The 20,181-nt window shown below is 39.4% G+C and overlaps 1 protein-coding gene across 1 annotated transcript in view; it reads right to left on the bottom strand.

Annotated features, from left to right (window-relative positions):
• LOC141468409 (glypican-5-like) overlaps positions 1-20,181 on the bottom strand; it is a 382,005-nt gene that overhangs the window by 227,862 nt on the left and 133,962 nt on the right. Inside the window, exons 5-6 of the mRNA XM_074153483.1 lie at positions 17,939-17,998; positions 15,929-16,054 (exon numbers count right to left, since the gene is read on the bottom strand). Of these exons, the coding sequence (XP_074009584.1) occupies positions 15,929-16,054; positions 17,939-17,998 (186 nt within the window). The remainder of the gene's footprint in view (positions 1-15,928; positions 16,055-17,938; positions 17,999-20,181) is intronic.

The raw sequence follows: 20,181 nt of genomic DNA, 5'->3' as shown, positions 1-20,181 counted from the left end.
ACAAACATAAAACCACGTCTCCTGCAGCGAGTGCCCCTTCCTTAAAACATACTTGGTCCCCACAAAAATTCCTCCGTTATCATGTTCTTCCACAGAGGAAGGGATCAAAACCTTTGTCTCTGTAAATTGCAGCTCTGAAGTTGATGGATTTTGTCCTCATTCAGAGGAGGTCAAGGTGTGTGACATTGCTGATGAAAGATCTTTTATCAAACTGCTTCTCCACACAGGCAATGCCAAGGGATTCTAGAGCAAAGATAAGCTCATCCCAACACATCTCCTCTCACGGTCTCTCCTGAGCATGTCAGCTTCACAATCACAGGGACGTTCTCCAATCTGACAGCCTCAGATTGGAAAGCACACTTTCAGCAGCATCAGCAAAAAAGCAGCTTCGCTTTCCTTCCTAGTGAAGGAAAGGATGGGCTGCACAGTCTACAAGTGCTACAGAGTATGACACATCCACATAATTACTGTGGATCAAATACTACACATAAATTATTCTGAGGCACTGGCTTAATCTTATGGAATTGAAAATAAGAACGTATTTTGGGCTTTCTTACTACTCTTCCACCAGTGTTCGTATTTTCTTTATTCCCATAAATCCATAGGGTTCTTTCTGTAGCTGTAAGTAAACTGACAACTTTCAGAATAGAAGAGATCATCTGTTTTAAAAAGCAATCACAACTGAGGTCAGTGAAAGTACACAGCAGACAAGGAAAGCTACAGCAAGATGGTTTTATATCAATAACATGGTTAAGTTGTGGAATAAACAATGTATAAATTAAACTACTTTTAAATGATATTTATCATTTGTCAAACTGCCTTTGTGTCTACTCATCTGATCTGCTTCTTATAGGCAAATCCGCCTCTAACCACAAGACATGGCTCTGAATACTCCTGTAGTCAGCAAACATGCTCAGATAACCATGTTTTATTGAGAGGTCAGTTTCTGGGATAGAACTAGGCAGCAATGGTTTTTAAATTACAAAAGTTTACCTGTTCTGTGTTGAGAAAACACAAAACCTTTCACACGGGAGAATATCACCATTCCCCTCTACCTGCTTACTTATTAGAGCTGAGATTTATACCAAAGCTACCCACGTTGCAGGTGAGGACCCCAGCCACAGAGCTACACAACAGCTTATCTTCTCCTTTTACTGGCACATCAAATGTTTTAGCACTTAAACAGACGGCAGGTTCAACAGGAGAGAATGACAAATTCTCCCACAGGACTACAGGTTTCTTAGGGATCTGAGTGACCCTTCAGCCTTCCAAGTCAGAATCCAATTTTTTTTTTTTTTTTTTTTTTTTCATTTTGATGAATCAACATCTTCCAGTGAAAACCAGTTCAATAAAAGAAAAATGCCTATCCCTGGTCCCAGCTCTAACTTTGGATTCTACCCCACCTTGCTACAGCTATTTCTCTAAGACGTTGGCTGTGACTGGATGTGTTAAATCATGCCCACATTATACTAGATGAAATATATTTTGCCAGCATCTACCCCAAGCCTGCACGGGGAATGGGAACCAGCAAAAAGGAGATGATTTTATGGTTTTTGACATTCAGGTTTGGAGAGTATCAGAAACAGATTTCTAACCCACCCTTTAGATACAAAGCACCTGTAACACAAATAAAACTAACGTGGAGGCCTAATTTACCTTAATGACAATTTACAGCAAGATCATTCTAGCAGAGTAAAACCTGGATCAAACTGCGAGTATGTTTAGTTCAACGTGTATCTAATTTAGTTCAACCCTGAAGCACGTGCCCACACAGAGAACAATTCTACTGACCTCTACGAGATCACTCAAGTTGTTCCTGCTGGGCTCTTGTTGAAATGGCGAACTGACTGGAGAGAATCAATGCAAGTACCAAAAGCTGTACACGGGAAGGCTTTGCAATATCAGAACAGTAGAGGAGCAGTATCGTCTGCTATGACTGATAGAGCATTTGAACAAGGCACCAAGGTGAAAGGAATCATAGAATGGTTAGAGTTGGAAGGGATCTTAAAGATCATTGAGTTCCAACCCCCCTGCCATGGGCAGGGACACCTCCCACTAGACCAGGTTACTCTAAGCCCCATCCAGCCTGGCCTTGAGGGCTGGGAGCTGCTACAGAGCAGGGTAACTATTCCTATCTTCCAAAAGAACAAACCAAGCAGGCTGACAGCAACTTAGCTGTTCAGCAGAGATTGACTTTTTTGCATTTCCACTAAAATATTTTGTTTTAAGCAACTGCAAGTTCTATCACAGCAACACTTTTCTCAAAGTATTCACTTTTTTTTGAAAAATGTAAAGTTATTATTTCTTTTATTTGATAGGCTGTATTAAAACGCTGATTCCTAAAGGCCTGCTTCAAAGCCCATCAAATTTAATGCCTGTTTTCTATTGACCTGCTCATACTGTAGACATCTACACACAGGACTAGTAAAGAAGAACAAGAAAATTCACCTTGAACTAACTTTTTTTAAATACATAGTTACTTTTACACCTTCAATTTCTTCTTGAAATAACATAAAAAAGATTTTTATGTATATCTGCTGGTATTTTTCTCACACCTATCAAGACATCACATTCTAACGGTTACACAAAACACTACAATTTGTAGAGCAAATTCTTTTAGATAGATCCATTCCCGGTAATACAAAGCAATAGTAAGACTTTGTAGGAATTGGTCTGCAAATTTAGAAGTCTTTGTATTAAATTGCATAGTGCTCAGAAAAGTGGTGTCCTCTGGGGCAGCAGTTTCATTCAATGTTCTGAGAAACGCCAAAACCCAAACATCATATGTTATCCCTTTTCATCTAACAGAAAAAGGGACCAGACTTGCAACTCTGCCCTCTAGTTTTAGGAGAAAGGATTAGGTCTATCAGTATTAAAAGCATTTTTACCAATATCTCATTTAACTGATATTCTGAAGAATACATTTTCAGTCCAATATTTCGAGGCTAAGACAGGATTTTCTTTTTCTTGTTGATACAACTGTATTACATATCCATTGCAAATGAAAGAAAACGAATTTTACTTCCCTACTGGAAGAATCATTGGCTAAGATAGACTGAAGGATCAGATAAGACTTTCACTTTCTACCTACTCAATGGGACTTTGACTGTGACCTTTCCTAAAAGGAATGGCTAGAAAGTCACTACGTTGGACTCTGGACAATAAAATAAACTTTATCTTGGATGTTTTCCATAGACTTTAACCATGTCTGAATTGTATTTGTTAGAAGAATTTCAATGATTGGAACACTACCGCATTATTACTGTACTATTTTAATTGGAAAGTTTCGGTTTTCTGACTAAATAAGGGCTATTCTTTCCTCCTGGAAAAAAAAAAAAAAAAAGAAAAAATAGCACACAAAAGCAAGAGCACCTGCCCATCATTCTTTTTTATTACTCTTCAATAAAGAACATTCCAAAGCTGCCAAAATAAAAGAGATACCATGACAGTATCAAATTAGCCCTTGTTACACGTTACATCTGCAAAATATTGCCCTACTGGAGCCACCTAGATGACTATAACAAGACTTATTCTTCCATGTATTCTGCTCAAAGTCCTGCCCCACGGAATACTTAAATCAAAAAGAGTAAGTTGTCGAGTAGACAAGTGTGTCCCCAAAGAAATACTGAAAACAGTATTAATTATTTGTATTCAATTCCCTCAACTTGAGAGAAAATGCTTAATGCTACGATGTTAACAAGAGGCCTTCACAAGTCAAATCCCTATTTGTACTTACAGAATTTTTTTTCAAATACTGACTTGAGCCATCAACATGAATTACCTGGACATATCACAGTAACAGTATTAACTAAGAAGGAGAAACACCACAAGTAAGATGAGAGTGTGATTAGACAAAAGAAGGACTGTTTCCAACAAGCAGGTCGTACTTAGGCAGCAGTTAATGGCAATGGGGTCACCACAAGTCAATGCAGAAAACAACATTCACCACATCAGGATGATTTTTTTTTAAGCGTACTACGCACAGAAACACAAGCCAAAATGCAACTTTAAAACAAAAAGCATAAAAGCAAAGCTTTAAAGACAAGCACCAAAATATCAGAGGTAGCTTCTTAGCTGTCCCTCAAGCCTGAACTGTAAATGGTTTAGTGAAGCTGCCAGAGGAGTTCCTCAAGTGACCCCAAGCTCAGCCTGAGCACCAGAATGGCCTGCTGCCTGCCAGGAAGTCATGCACAACATGCACCAAGTTAACAGTCATCCAACCTCCACAGCAGTCCAGTCCAAGAGAAGAGAGGACCACAAATCATTCTATCAAATTTCACAGACAGACCTTGGGTGGGCAGCTACTCACACGTTGAAACACGCTTCTTGTGTCACATGAAAAACTTACATGCTTGCTACTGGCTTTCTCCTTCTCTCTTTTTATTTCTGTACCTTAGTACAAAACTTGCCCCTGACTCACAATTAACTTCTCATCTGTAGTTGGTGCTGGATAATTCAACATGTTGTTCCTTTTTGGTGTTAAACTTTCTCGCAACAGCTGGCACATAATTACATTTAATGAATTCTCTACAGTGAGATCAATCTATTAATAATTTCCAGGACTGAAATCCTCAAAATTGTCTTTCCCTCATCATTGCATAAAAAAACCCCACAAAACACACAACAACAACTCCTCAAGTCTTTAAGCATATAGACTTATCAGTTTAAATTGCAAAGATCAGTGCAGATGACATCCAGCCAAATGGTCTGTCACGTTGTTCTGAGTCAGCTATCGTGTACAAACATCATTGACTTCTGTCACTTTTCTTTACATGCTTTTTCAGTGTTAGTCATAGTGAAGACATACCTTGACCTTTTAAAAAGTAAGGAGGAAGAGACTTAAAGAATCTATATTCCTCATAAAAAGACTTACCAGAAAACATGATTTCTGCTCAAAATTGTAAAAAAAATTCTTACATTTCTGACCAAGCTAATAAATCTTTCCTCAACAATGGAAACTCAATTCATATTTGCAAAACCAAACATTAATTTTCAGAAGTCATACAATCCAGGAGCGAATAATTCTTTCCTCATTTAGTCAGGATTCTACTACTTAACAGAATATCCTTAAATAAATGCACTGAAATGCCACAAGAAGATTTAATATAAGGCTGCAGATGTATATGGGCACGCAGGCAATTGTTTCTTCCCTCCGGTGGCTGGCTTGGACAATGGAGGGAGAAAGGAGGGAGGGTTTGCCGCTAAAATTAATTATGTATGCTTGTAAAAGCTTCTTTTATAGCATAAGGAGAAAGGTTGTATATATAGTGTGTAAAACAATACCTGTTTTCAGCACATGGCTTCGATCCAACCTGTACTTTAGGGTGTTGTTGCTCATAGCCACACTGCATGCATACTCTCACAGTAAAACCTGAACTCACAAAGCTACACCAACGGGCTGCAGTGACAGAGTTGGGAGGCGTTCCTTAGGGGCAGTCTTCCATTTTTAATCAGTTCTGTCTGGAATTCAAAAGGTATCAGGTCTCACTACACAGTACAGCGACTGTGGCACAGACTCTTTTTGATGTTGGTAGCTCTTCTCCAGCAGAGGAGGTACCTTACTCACAAGTAGTTATGGGACACACATATGGTACTTCATGACCACTCTCTTCTCAGCCCCGTGTCCCAGTTCTTTAACACAGCACTGCAAATGGTCCCAAAAGCGTAACAGGTATCCTTTGGACTGAACAGACAGTTGGGGCTGAAAGCCTGTGCCTGAAGCTTAGCCTTGTGCAATATTAGAAATGGCCCCTGACTGAAGAAGTAAACACATCTTCTCAATTTGCAGAGAAAAATAACTACTGTGGTCATCAATGGTAAACTATAAAGTATTCTCAACAGTTAGAGAACTCTAGTGATGTGTCACAGCTTTCGAGACAATTCTCCCTTCCTGTGGTCAGTGTGTTTAAAAAGTATTTATAGCCCTGAAATTCATTAGGTACAATTTTACAAATAGGAAGCAGTTTTCCTAATTCCATTTTTTCCCCACCCTGTGTTTTAGTTAGAGTGAGATTGTCATCAAACTACTATGGCTAAGGAGTTTTCTGCTATTTCATGGCATCGTAACATGCCTGTTCATTGTTAGAAAGACAGTCCCCTCTCCTCTCCCATGGGATTAAAGATGTAACAGCTCATGATTTTTATAGAGCCAGAACGAGAAGCAGAAGAGTAATCTAACCACAGGATCCTACGTGGTATTAATCTCAAATCACCACAGAAGACATTCCTTTCTACATATGCATATTCCCATAACCCCCTGGGAGGTGTTTTAGTGACATCCTTTCTGGCACTAAATATGTAATTCTTTCAATTATTATCATCTTACCATCTTGGCCTCTGTGATCTTGCAGAAGAAAAACCATCTAGGCGTTACTATACGGCATTTTAATAACTCTTGCAGATTGAACACAGTTTGTTAGTTGAATTTGTGTGCTTCCTTTTCATAAGAAATCACTTGATATGGGTTATAGACATACAAAACATCCAATGTTAACCAATTATTTTTCTGCTTGCTAGTACTGGTGAAATGCAATGAAACAGCTTCACTTTCACAATATATTACACACTCATTTGAACCGTATTTTCTGTTCATAACTGAAAGCTGCCTAACATCTTTTTAGGAAATCCTCTCCAACTGAACTGAAATTGAATTTATTCCTATTAAAAACAAAGATAAATATTATCTCCTTATTGAAACACTTATTTCCTTATATTCCTATGTTTTCTTAGTTAAATAGATTTTTCTTTGTGAGTGTCTTTTAAAAACTAGTACAGTGCTCTGTGGTGGCACTATTCATATCATAAGTATTTTACTTAAGTGCCACAGGTTAGTGACTGGGGGTAAGAACAGTTCTAATCTCATTCTGTGCATAATGCTCTGTGTTTACAACAGAACTGCTTCTTTCTATCAGTGAGGTGTCTCACCTTGTTAGAACAGAAAATAATGCAGGTTGCTGTGTCTCTCAGTGCATCTGACAGCTATTAGGAGAGTCTCCTGAGCATTGGCACTGGTTAGTTTGCTGCCAGCATGGCCTTCAAGAGGTTCAGGTTTGCAAACACTCTATGGTGCACAGTGAGAGGACAGGAAATAACAGAGAAAATTTGAGATTAGAGAGGTTCTGACTGGATAGAAGGGAAAATTTTTGCACCACGAGGACAGTGAAGAACTGGAACAAGTCTCCCAGAAAGCTCATGAAAGCTCATCACTGGAAGTTTTCAAGACCAGACTGGATAAAGCCCTGAGGAACCTGATTGGATCTCTGGGATCAGCAGCCCCTGCTTCGAGCAGGAGGTTGGACCAGAGACCTCCTGAGCTCCCCTTCCAAGCTGAAGGGAACTGCGGTTCTAAGGACATAAAGTTGTTATCCCATTCTACTCATCACTTGCCAGGCCACACCTGAAATAATGTGTTCAGTTTTGGTCCCTGCTATGCAAAAAAGATATGGACAGGCTGGAGAGGGTCCAAAGCAGGGCCACCAAGATGACCAAAGGACTGGGAAGCCTGCCATATGAGGAAAGGCTGAGAGAACTGGGTTTGATCAGCCTTGAGGAAAGGCTTAGGGGAGACCTAATCACCACTTTCCAGTATTTAAAGGGTGCCTACAAAGAAGGTGGAGACCCCTTTTTTTACACGGAGTCACATGGAAAAGATGAGGGGTAATGGGTACAAGTTAATTCTGGGGAGATTCCGATTGGCCACAAGAGCAAAATTTTTCACAGTGAGAACAATCAGCCATTGGAACAATCTCCCCAGGGAAGTGGTGGGTTCTCCAACACTGGACGCTTTTAAGATTTGGCTGGACAGGGAGCTGGGTGACCTTGTCTAGACTGTGCTTTTGCCAAGAAAGGTTGGACCAGATGATCCTTGAGGTCCCTTCCGACCTGGGATAATATGATCCTATGATTTAAAAAAACCTAACCAAATGAAAATACCAACAAGAACACCACAAGTCCTGGAAAACACCCTAAAACCTGCAAAATACTGCAAAAGGATATAATATTTTACAACTTACAATAATGGGTATATCTTCAGTAATTCTTTATACTGATGGCAGAAGAATAACAGAAGCTAAACGCTTTTTAAGAATGCTAAGGCTAAATGATTATCTCTGTTTTCCATATCCAGATGGCTGTTTGCTAGAGCCTATAGAAATGAGAAAGGGGACAACGAAAGTGCTAAACTCATAAAAATTGAAAGTCCTAAAGGAAAACATTCTGAGAAAAGGAAGTCACTGTGATTTGTCACTTCCTTTCTCATCCAGCTTGCACAGGCCCTGAGAGCCTAACAACCCATGACACAATCTGCTCAAGCCTGTGGACAGGTGTCCCCTAATCCCTCCACTTAATACAAAATTCCCAGAAAAACAAGGGACAGAGGGAGAGAAGAAAGGAAAAGAAGTGTGGATTCCTACTGGGTGTTACAAACAGCCATCTCTTATATTCCCAGTAATCTGTTTTTAAAAGCCATTTTTGTATGCAAGTTTTTAACCACAAAACATTAGACTTGAAATTTCCTGAGAAAGTGATTCCAATCTGGAAAGTAATTGCTGTAGAAGAATCTCTCCCCCTCCCCCAATGCCCTCTGCCAAATCAGGGTACTTACATGTCAAACCTGTAGACTTCAGTGACATGAACATGTTTTTATTACCTTTTAATTTCTCAGAGCACTAAAAAACCAAGGCAGATTCAGAGAAATGAGAATGAAGACTTCAGCCTGTCTCAAACGTTTTTATGTAATACCAATCGCAAAGTCTGCCACACTCGGATAAACCCATTCCAGATAAAATGCACCCATACACACCTACAGAGACACATCTGAAATGATGATGGGATCTGTACCTGTGCAATGGAAAGCTGTGTCTGACCAGAAGAATCTTTCTACTTCTTCTACCATCATTAAGACTATTTCAGATCAAGTGAACTGGCAATAAGAAAAAGACCGTTTCATTTGGAAACTCAGGAAATTTCCTCCTGAAATTGAGAGGCAACAAACAAAATTCCTTAGAGTCATTTTCAAGAAGGTTTTTCTACCAGCTTGCCCAAACTCCTGTCAATTGACCTCCTCCTACTGTGGCTTTGTGTGTGAAAAAATAATCATGTGACATGAAGAGGAGCCCGGAAAAAGAAAAATCTCTGAAGCAGCTAGCAATCCTGTCACTCATTTAAAAAAAAAAAATAATAATGAAATAGTGACATCCCTTTCTTCAATCTTCTGATTCTGTAGAAACTTCCAACCTGTTCCACAGTTAGGCATCAAGTAGCAATAACTCCTAAAACAAATTGCACATCTATAGTGCAACTGTAACTTGTAAAATGTCTCACTGACCTAGAAGTGTCATGACCCTTTGCTTACAAAAAGTCATGTAAAGCTGCTGCACGTGATGGTCGTGGTTCAGATTTGCTTCTTCCAAGGAACAATTTCTCTGCCAAACTTTTGAAAGCTTTCTTTTCTGGAGTCAACCTGAAGGTTGACACTGTTCTAACAGGGTTTTTTATTTTGTAAATGGAAAATATAGCCTCAAAAGCAGCCAAGAGCCTGGATTCAGGTTACCACCTGCAGCCACACCAGTACCTGCTGTGATCTCATTAGGCTTCACACATCCAGCACAGGCTGGCTCAGCTCTGGGATGGGACATTTCTGATGAGAGCCAGCCCAGTCTGACACCACCTCACTGTCAGGGGCAGTGTGCAACCAGAACTGTCACCACAGACTAACTGCATCAATAGATTGCATTGATATAATTTTTTAACAAACTTCTTTATATATACACTAATTACAGCCTCTAAGTACTTATTATTTGAGGTAATTACAGTTTCAGACCCCAGACTTCAAATGCAGGTGTCCAGGTGACCACCAGGTGTGTCTACATTATCACGTTAGTTCTGATCAAGTTTATACTTTTCTGTTAAACCCCTGAGTGTCACCATTTCTCACACTCCAGATTATATTGCAGAGTAGTCTCAGAATCAGATTCTTTTTCAATGAAACTAAGGATGCACTTTAAGGATACGAGTGGTGTTCAGTCCCCAGGAATGTACCAGAGCTAGTCCAAAGTAAAACCTCCGCGGTACAGAAAGTGGGGGCATTTGGTTATCAGCACCATCCCTTTCTCTAAAGATCCATGCCTATTGTGCACTGGAGACACAGCCTAAAAGCATATTTCAGCACCTGAGAAAAGGGGGCTTTACTACAGAGACCCAAGCATCCACCACCATTAGCAACGAAGCCAGTCACTTATTTTTCTTCTTCATTACCAGCTCACGTTTTCCTACTACAAGACTCAAGCTGATTTTTGCTTACTGGAGTATCACAACAGAGATGTTGGGCGTTTTAGAGTACACCAAAGTAATTGCAAGTGCTCATTCCTTAAAAGAAGAAAGATTTGAAATAGTAGCAGCAATCTTACAGTTCTCACTAGCATATGTCAGCCTCTAAATTTCAACTCATAAAATGACAACACTTTCTGTAGGAATAACATAAGAAGTTATAGCATCTATTCCTCTGTGGGACAGTCCCTACGCACAGGCAGTTGTGAACAGACTTCTCAATTTTCATAAATCCTGAGATTCTGACATGTCGTTCATGTGATATGAGTATCTCTGAAATGGTCATGCTAAAGCCACATGTCCATTTTTGTGATAACAACACGTCCTTGGGGGCTGCCCTGAGAATGTACCTTCTAGCAGAGCTCGGGAGATGCAGAGCAGCGCTGCAACATCCTCTTTGCTTCGGAATTAAGCCAGGACATACAAAGGAGGAGGCTGTCACTGTCATCTGAAAGGCAAGTGCTGAGGTTGCCGAACATGCCCTGGAGCAACTTTCCCACTCCAGCCCTGAAGGCTGAGCATCGGCACTGCAATCGATAGTTTTCAGAGGGCAATCAGACTCTTTCTGAGAGCCAATGGTCCAGCCATGGGGACAGAGTGGGAGAGTGTGTGCAGCACCTGAAGTTGGCTATAACGAATACCAACTACACTCATAATGTTTTAATTCTTTTACATACAGATTACTGCTTGTCTATTTATTATTTATGATGGTTTTTTGTCTCTTGAAATAGAAACTGCAAGAGGCATATAGGTAGGCAGAGATGGAAAGACGGAATTATTATCTATCTTTAATGTAGTACTCACAACCCTTTGTTCCCTTAAAGTGCTATTTCCAAATAAGGATTACTCATCTGTTGTACACAGGCACACCTCAAAAACCCACCACTGAGACCCCAACTCCTTTTCCCTTCTCTAGCAGCAGAAAGAGCAGTCTCTGATAAGGCTACTCTACCTTAGGTAAGCCTTCACAAAAAGCCAAACTTCATAAAAAGGAGTTCTAAACGGGAATCCATGTTTCGTGCAAAGATGTAAATTGGACATCAAGAGAAAAATCTCAAGATGAGCTTTTTGGGAAAGTCCCTGGGCACTGTATTGTACTAGTCTGCCATTTATGAGGCTGAGACCTGAGAGAGCAAATCCTGTTTAGCTACCATGCCAGGGAGAATGGAGCAACTAATTCAATGCCAGCATTTAGCTTAGTTGAAGAGATATTCCTGAGGAGAGGAATGTTCCTGCAGTTTAGCCCCTGCAGAAAAAAAGTCCATGGGAGAAGCTGCCTAAGGATGACCAGAGGAAGAGATTTGGTTGTGGCACCTGTTTGTCTTGTATCTGCTCAAATAGTAATTTTACAGCTTGCTCTCCTAAAGCTGAATTGGCTCATGAATTCATCCATTTTTTTTAAACATCCAAACATCCTGAGGCAAGACGTTTCAGAGCTTAACCAAAAGTTTAGCAAAGGAATATCTACTCCTGTTTTTGAGCTGTCACTAATTTAAGAAGATACGCCTTGTTCTTGTAATGAATGAGACAGTGAAGAACAAATCCCTATTCAGCACCTCCACAAAACATGTGATTTTTACAGGCCACTATCATATTCCTCTTCTATCTTTTCTGTGTCAGGCTCAAGTGTCTGCTGTTCCACATACAGGATCCATTTCATGCCCTTGGTCCTCCTCATTGTTGCTCCCTCTGTATATTTGCGGTTGTGCTCTGTCTTTCCAAGCCTGAGGGAGAGCAGAACTGCAGATACCATGTGCCTGGAGCAGTGAAAGCCACCTCAGTGCACACCATTCTGTACATAACATTTGGATTGTTCTTCTCATGTGAATCATTCGACTGTTGCCCGTGTTGAATTTCACATGACATTTTATTGCCTAATGATTCCATGTCACGTGTTTCTCCCACAATTAACCAGAGCTGACCTTTGTCTTTTCCACCCAGGATAACTATCAGCACATGCTGTCACCTCAGCATTCACTCTCCTTCACAGGTCTTTTATGACAGATGAACAGCACAGGTTCCAGCACAAATTCCCATACGCTGCCACCGGTGACCTCTTGCTACTGTAACTTGTGACCATCTATTACCTACCCTTATTTTCATCTCTACCAGCCTTGTAAGAAGGAGCTTATCAAATATCTACCAGGAATCCAAGCAGACTATAGCAATCTACCCTGTCTACAGGCTTGTTATCTCCCTCTGAAAACTCTCAACATCAGGATTCCTTTTCTCTAAATATCATGTTCATCTGCTTAAATTTTCTACAGATTTTACTGTTGCATACCAAGTTTACCAGCCATACCTTTCTGAAATCTTTATTTTGCTAAAAATACAATGATGTCTTCACATTTCACATCTTTCCATCATCTACTATTGGAGTAGTCTTAAATAAAATACTGTATCACAATGAGTTATTCAACTATTTAACCCTTTAGTCCTTCTAGAGTTCTTAGGTGAATGGAGTCTGGTCCTGGCAGTACATAATTGTCCACACTGTCAACTTCTCCTGCAACCTCTTCTACTGACCAGGTATCGAAATACTAATCTGACACACTGCCAGGGAAGAAAGGTTCCAGCACAGAAATTCCTCCAAGCTTGCTTTACTTTGAAAAATATTTTTGCAGATTTTCTGCTCTCACCTCATCTTTTCTGAGCATTCTTTGTATACTCAGACCATTTATTAGCCTCACAGATTATATCTTACATGAAGTCTTGTTCCAGGAACAAGTTTCTCTTAATTACTCTCTTGAGTAAGACAATACTCCTGGTGCAAGTATTTCTGTCTTCAAAGGCCCTGAACTGACACTAGAGGAGTCCTAGCAAAGCCATGTTTTGCTGCTCACCCGAAGAGAAGGCCAGAAGCATATTCTCAAACTGACGGAAACAATACAGCTCTTTTTATGGTGTATTTACTGGCAGCTCAAGAGGGTTTTTTTGCCTGCTAGTGCATTTATTTAAACATGATAAAACCCAATCCAGAGAATTATAATAAAATTAAAAACTGCAATGAGAATCCTGTTTATCAGATCCTCTGAAAGACCCCAAGTGCCCTCTCTACTAACTGAATGCACAACCCCCATTTTTGAGTAATAATTTGCTATTGTTTCAGGCTGCATTTGTGTGTCAAATTGTTTTTAAAGGTTGAATTTGTTTTTCCTTAAGAGCTTGAATGCCAATTAGCATGAAGCATAAATATCACTCAGTCTTCAAATAGTGTTATGAAATGCAAGAAGCACCGAGGAAACAGGAACTGCAGCTTTTGCCAGTTCCACAGCCTGAGTAACCTTAAACTGAAGTTCACAAGAGATCCACCAGATTAATTGGGGTGATCTATTTTCTGATACAGAGTTAAGAATAAGGCCCTATTTTGAGTTCAGAGTCATTTACTACTGTTGATAATTAATCCTCTGGTCTCCTGGGAAAGGAGAAAGAGTAAAGAGAAATGCATCTTCAGGCATCACCAGGACAGGTTTATTTCTCATGTGGGGAGAACTGCTGACAAGTCCAGCCTATAAAACAGATGATAAAAGGAGTAAAACTTGCCAGCGAGCAGGCGCCATGACTGTGCTGCTGTGTAGCACTGCCGGCAGCGCAGGCTGCCCGGGAAGTCTCCTACTTTTAAGGCAATCAATACCTTGACAGAACTGGTAAATACATACAGCTTCTGATTACACATGTGAATTTAAACTTTTATTTTCTAATTTGCCTATTTAATATGTTAATTAGAAATACATATTTCAAGGTTTGGGGGTTTTTTATGTCATTGTTGGGGTGAAGATTTGGGTTCTTTTTCCTTTCTTTTTGCTTTTTAATTCAAAATATGAGGGGTCTTGTTGGTCTTTTCTCTGCTACTTTTCCCAGCTTCATACTCTTTTCAAACCTGAAACTTTTTCCATGTGTCTCCAGCTCTGGGAAAGTTACAGACTGGCATAGGAATAAAACAACAGCTTTCCTCTTCATGTCTTCCTAAACAATTTAGGTGGCTTTTTTCTTTTTTCTTTTTTTTTTTTTTTTAAACAAAATAAGATAGAAATTAAACCTAAATTTTGATTTAATTTTTTGTTCAGAGAGTTGATACAGAAAATGTTTTTCTTGTTTTTGCTTTTCTTATTTTGTTTTTGGCCAGAAAGCTGTTCATTCTGAGACTTAACTGTGTATCCAGCAACATGTTACCAGCAAATGGGACTCTGAAATGCAAATACTGATTAGAAGTACTGATATTCTCCACACTTCCTCCCCATTACTTTTCAATCAGTATTACATTCACTATACATTAATATTTAGAATACTGCATTGTTGCAAAAATCTTCAAAAAAATGCTTCGACAATTAATTTCTAATGCCAATATACAATTGAAATATTAAACTTGAAAGTTATTGTTGACTGTGTTGGACGTATTTATCTCTGAATATCTCAGACGTAATTAAGTTGAACTTATTTACACATGAGAAATCTAAGCAGAGCTGTGTGGGAGTCAGAACTCCCTTTAATGGGACAACCTTTAATTGTAACATCCCTCTTTGTTCCACATTGGAATTACTCCATAAGTTCCTACAAAACAACGTTCAATCATGAAAATTGTTTTAAAGCAGGAAAACAGAATGCTAGAACTTTGTCTTTTAAAACTGCTACAGATCACAAAATACACTTCAAACAGAAACATCATGAAAGCCAACACAATCCCATGGAACGTCTCTCTTTTGACAAAAAGACATTTTTGGAAAACACTCCCTGGCACACTTCCAACCAGCTCTCACTGCAAAAACCGATGTATACTTTGACAGTGATAGTAACACATACAGTTGTATTCTGAATACCTCTTTTTCTCCTCAGGGCAATGTTGCCTCATGTTATACAGAGTAAGAGAAATGACAGCAAGAAGTTTAGCTCATGGAGAGTACAAGCGTATTTTCCAGTTTGGATTCTAAAGGATGATGGGAAGGACTGGGATAAAGTACAGAGGGGAAAAGAATTAGAGGACTAGAAAGATCTTTTCACCCTACAGAGCTTCTAGCTGCTCTCCCAACATGGAACAGTGCACTTATTAATTGTTACTTTACAAGAATTCCTGCAGAATGTGCTCTGGTAAGAACAATGGGCAATTCTAAAAGCAGTTGTTATTCAAAGTGCTATGTCAGAAACTCTGAAAAGAAATGGCAGGGAAATTCTTTAAAAACATAACGGCTTGGTCACTGTATTTTTCTGAGACCTTTGCAGGAAGAACTACATATTTTCTAATTATGGCCAAACATGACATTCAGCTCTGCAATAATGAAGTCTATAAATGGCAGACTGGAAGGGACCTCCAGTCAATCACTGAGGTACTGCTTGCTAACAGAGCTCCAGAGGGTTAAGATCTCACTACGGACAAAGAGCTGTCTCTCTACAGCTAAAGCAGCCCTTCAATAAAGTGCTCCACTATATTTAATACAGATATGTAAAACACAGCATTAACAACTTTTTATTTTAGCAAAACATTTGCTCAATTAAGCATCAAGTTCACTATGCAGGAGAAACAACTTCCCAGAATGCTTCTGAACCAGCAGAAGGATACGAAGCCACCTTTTTCACCATCAGGGAAAACTTTCATTGGTAACTTTACCTTTCTACGACATCTTCTCCATTCCAGCAGGTTGAGCTGTCTCTCATCACCAGGTCTCCATCACACAGCCTTTCTGCTATAGAGGCATGAAAGGTTCGGGATCGCTTCATGTAATTGATGAACTCTCTGTAATGCAGGAAGAACACATTTAACAACAGAACAGTACACTTATGGCTTAAGCCCCTGTCAACTTAACCCTCCACAAGATAAAGAGTTAAGAACCCTTTTAGAAATTAGGTCATCCAAGTTGATTAATTTCTATTTCTACTGTATTTCTACACCTACGTATCATCCAGTCTTACTTAACCCAGTGTTAATACACAATTGCATAAAAAGGGTGGTTTTAACAATTCCCTTAACACATCTCACACAGAATTTGAAAAACTCTACCCCTACTATCACTGTATAAACAGATTAAAAAATCATAAGAAAGCATTATCTTAGTGGGCTTTTTCTCTGTTAATGGAAGCGAGTATTTCTCCATTTCCCGCACATATGTGAGATGAATTAAGAACCCTGTCAACAACCTCCTGAGTGGAAAAGGCTTCCTAAATCTTACATCCCATCACAAAACTTGCAATATGCTATAAGGACCCCACACATGCAACAACAGTACAGGAAGTCATCTCCTTGAGATGTGGCGGGACCAATTCCTCCCCATCATCACTATCTACGTCACATTATGATTAGAAAGAAATTTCTCTCTCATCATGTCTGGCACCTCACCTGTCTGCTGCTTTGCTGAATAACCAAAACGCCTGGTCAGCACAAGCAGCTCATTTCTGACCATGTGTGTATGGAAAAATGCCTTGTGGTCAAACTGCTGCCTCTTTTATAATTTGATCATACCCATAGTATCTATCTGGCTGAGGTAGCCATAAAAATAAACTGTAACAAAACAAGTGTTAATTCAGCACATAATTGAGAGTATTTCGGAATGAGAAATTACCCTGTCTCCACAGCTTTAGAAGTTCCTATTTGGTATAAGATGTTATAGGTATTAAGAACAAGATGCAGGGCTCAAAAACTGAGCTACATCTATCACAGAGCTGTCTGCTTGTTTCAGAAGTCCCTCAACAGCCCCGCTGGGAAGGCCAAAGGGCTCATTCTGGTTTATAATGTTTCTGCCTGGCAGGCTGTAAGGGGACACTGCACAGAAGAGGTGCCTGGGGATACGGCTGGATGGAGCTTGGCACAAAAGCAGTCAGAATTTATTATTCTTTTGGGAGCAACAGGTGCTTTAAACAGTATCAACATCCACTGCAACGTACCTACCCCTACAAGGTTTGGCAGTGGTCATCCCTCCCCACAGTTCTCTATGCTTTCTCAAAAGCATCTAATCATCCCATTTATCTTGTGTGATGAAATCCTGCTCTCGATAAATTAGTCATCACATGGTCCTAAGGAACTAACTTACCTGACAACACAGGAAAGCATATTAAGCAAAGAAAAAAGCAGGAATTTGGGTGCTTACAATGAGGGTATCAGTATTTCTACCTCTTGACCACAAACTTACAAATAAGAGCTGTAAATATTTATGCAGTATAGCTAGGCCCAGACAGAAAGCCACCTACCTGATGGAAAAGCCTAAGAGTATCAATTATGAAAGGTAACACAGATGCTAAAGATTTTACGGGTTCTAAAATGGAGTTTTCTTTGCAGGAGGAAAAGAACACCCTTTTAGGAGTTTAAAGCTCATCTTAGCTCACCCCAAGAGGCTTAAACTCCTTTGCATTTTCAGTAGAGTGGGGTTCTGACATTTCAAAGTAGCATCTTAACAAAGACAGAATTCTGTGTCCAGCTCAATCTTAACAAGTGAAAATATTTACTTTTCATCAGTCTAAAACTAAACACACTAGATAGAAAATGTACAGTTTCCCAGTGCCCCACAGTACATAAGCAGTAATCAAAAGTATGCCAACTCCTAGATTACAGCTGAAACAGCAGTTCACAATGGAGGTGAGCTACGTGTAGAGACAACAAAGTATGTCACCTTGTTTTCATTCTTACCGAGAGATTTTTTTCAAACTTCTTGATTTGTCATTCTTTGAAGCTTTCAGAGGCAGAGAACTGGAATAGGCCGGGGAGAATAAGCATCAGCCAGGAGAGGTTGGGGAGTAGGGGAGAAGCAGGAATTCAGGCAAATGAGGAAAAGAAATGAGAAACAAAAGAGAAAAGTAAAAATTATTTGAAAGAAAGGTCACCAAGCACATGCATAGGATTATATAAGAAAACAAATAAGGAGGAAAATTGTCATGAGATTTTTCCAAAGTATAGATGCAATTAAAAAAGTCAATGCAATACTGAGAAAAAAATACAGCTGAGATTGTTTCTCTCAATCATTTTCAAATAAAAGCACAATTACAAATGCAGCACACACAGCAAAAAGCTGAAAATAAATTCAGTGGTACTTAAATTAACTATAACTGATACCAAATGGAAGTACTGTAAATATATGAGGCTGTACAAGAAAACAATGGCAAACAGTTTAGAAGAAGCGTCATGGGAAGGGGGATACAAATGAGTAGCATTCATTTTCTGATACAATGAGCTATTTACTGTCTTAATAATGTGAATACAGATATTTTTTGCTCTTTGGTTCTGGTCAGATTGCACCACTGAAAAAAAACCAAAAAAACCCCCAACTTTCCAAAACAGGAGAGACAGGCTCCAAGGTTATACTGGAGGGAAATCTGTGGAAATAACTCTGGGAGTTAATTTAATGCAAATATATTTTGTGGCACTGATATCCCAAGGTCCCTTAATTAACATTAAACATTGTATTTAACATTAACACCACGATGCAATTTTCCACTTACATGATTTGATACTACATTCTGCTCTTTCTTATACCCGTACTCTCATGTATAAAGTAACGGCAGCAGCTGGAGTAGTGCATGACTCCCTGAAATATACGTTCAACGGCACTTGCCAATCCAGTTAACTCACACTAGAGAGAGTAAGCACCACCTTCAGCAGCTCTGAGGACACCCAGACGATGATAGCTTTGCCATCGTACTTGCTGGAAGCTAACGGCAGGGGTGGCCACAAGAGAGGATGGACCTGCACCGACCATCAGGTGAGTGTCACCTGTCATCACTGAAGCAGTGATTCCAATACAGGCAGTCAAAAATGGAAATGAGAATCTGTAAGAGGGAAAATCTGGACCTGCTGAAACTTCTGCCTTGGCCAGTCAGTCAGAAATGTTGACTTGTTTCCATGGTAAGTTAATTTGCATCTGGCACTAATAATGTATTTTGTACTAGCAGTTTAATACTCATATTTTAATAATATCATGTGATGCCTGACTCAATAGATAGTTAATTTTAAATAAAATAGATGCTATTGACTTCAAACATTCCCCCCAAACCCTCAAAGTTGTTTATTTTAAGATGTATAAAAGATCCCTATGTCTACAGTATAACAAAGAAATCCCAACAAAATACTATTTCAAAGCCTGCCTCCTCCAATTCAGGGCCTAATATTATGTTATGGTTCTTTGCTAAACATAATATTTTTACATAGAGATCTAAGCAGTCTATGTTTAGTGGTTTGAAATATTGCATGCAGCAGATATGCTAGAAGGCCAGTATTTTTGCTACTCCTCTTTGCTAAGAGTCCAGATCCTGGCCAGAATAATACTTTGTGCTGAACTCAGCACTAACGTCCCAATTTACCGATTGAGATTCTGTACATGCCATGTACATGCCATGTACCATCATATGCTTTCCATTTTCTTGTCATCTCTACCATGTTATAGTAACCTCCACATTAAAAAATTACTACAGCAGCAATTCTGCCAGTTTCTGTTAATCCTTGAATACAATTGTGTAATGCAAAAAAAAAAAAAATATTACTGATCAAACTTACACTTTTCAGCTTTATCAGAGCAAAAGATTTCCTACAAGATCATAGAACATTTATTAAAGTTTCAGCTTCTTACACTATTTTCCCTGCCAGTGTTGCATAACAAAAAATATGCAGGAATGGAATGCAGGGGAAAATAAAGAAAGATGGGAAATTTTCCAGGAACCCATGAGAGTAACAGGAGCGGAAAAGGGTTCAACTACCACAAAAGAGGATTCAGTTGCTACTTGAATTCAGGGACCATGCAGGACTACACTGTGCAGAACAGCGGAGGGCGAGGACTGCCTCCAGCCAGACTCAAAAAACACATACCCAGAAGAAAGACGTCAGGCAAAGAAACTCCTTTTTAACAGTCCCACTCTTCAACTGCACAAGCAGCCTTGGCT

This window comes from Numenius arquata, chromosome 9, assembly GCF_964106895.1.
Source record: "Numenius arquata chromosome 9, bNumArq3.hap1.1, whole genome shotgun sequence".
In the NCBI taxonomy this organism is placed as follows: Eukaryota; Metazoa; Chordata; class Aves; order Charadriiformes; family Scolopacidae; genus Numenius; species Numenius arquata.
The sequence above is the reverse complement of the archived record's forward strand: the minus strand, read 5'-3'. Positions and strand labels throughout refer to the sequence as shown.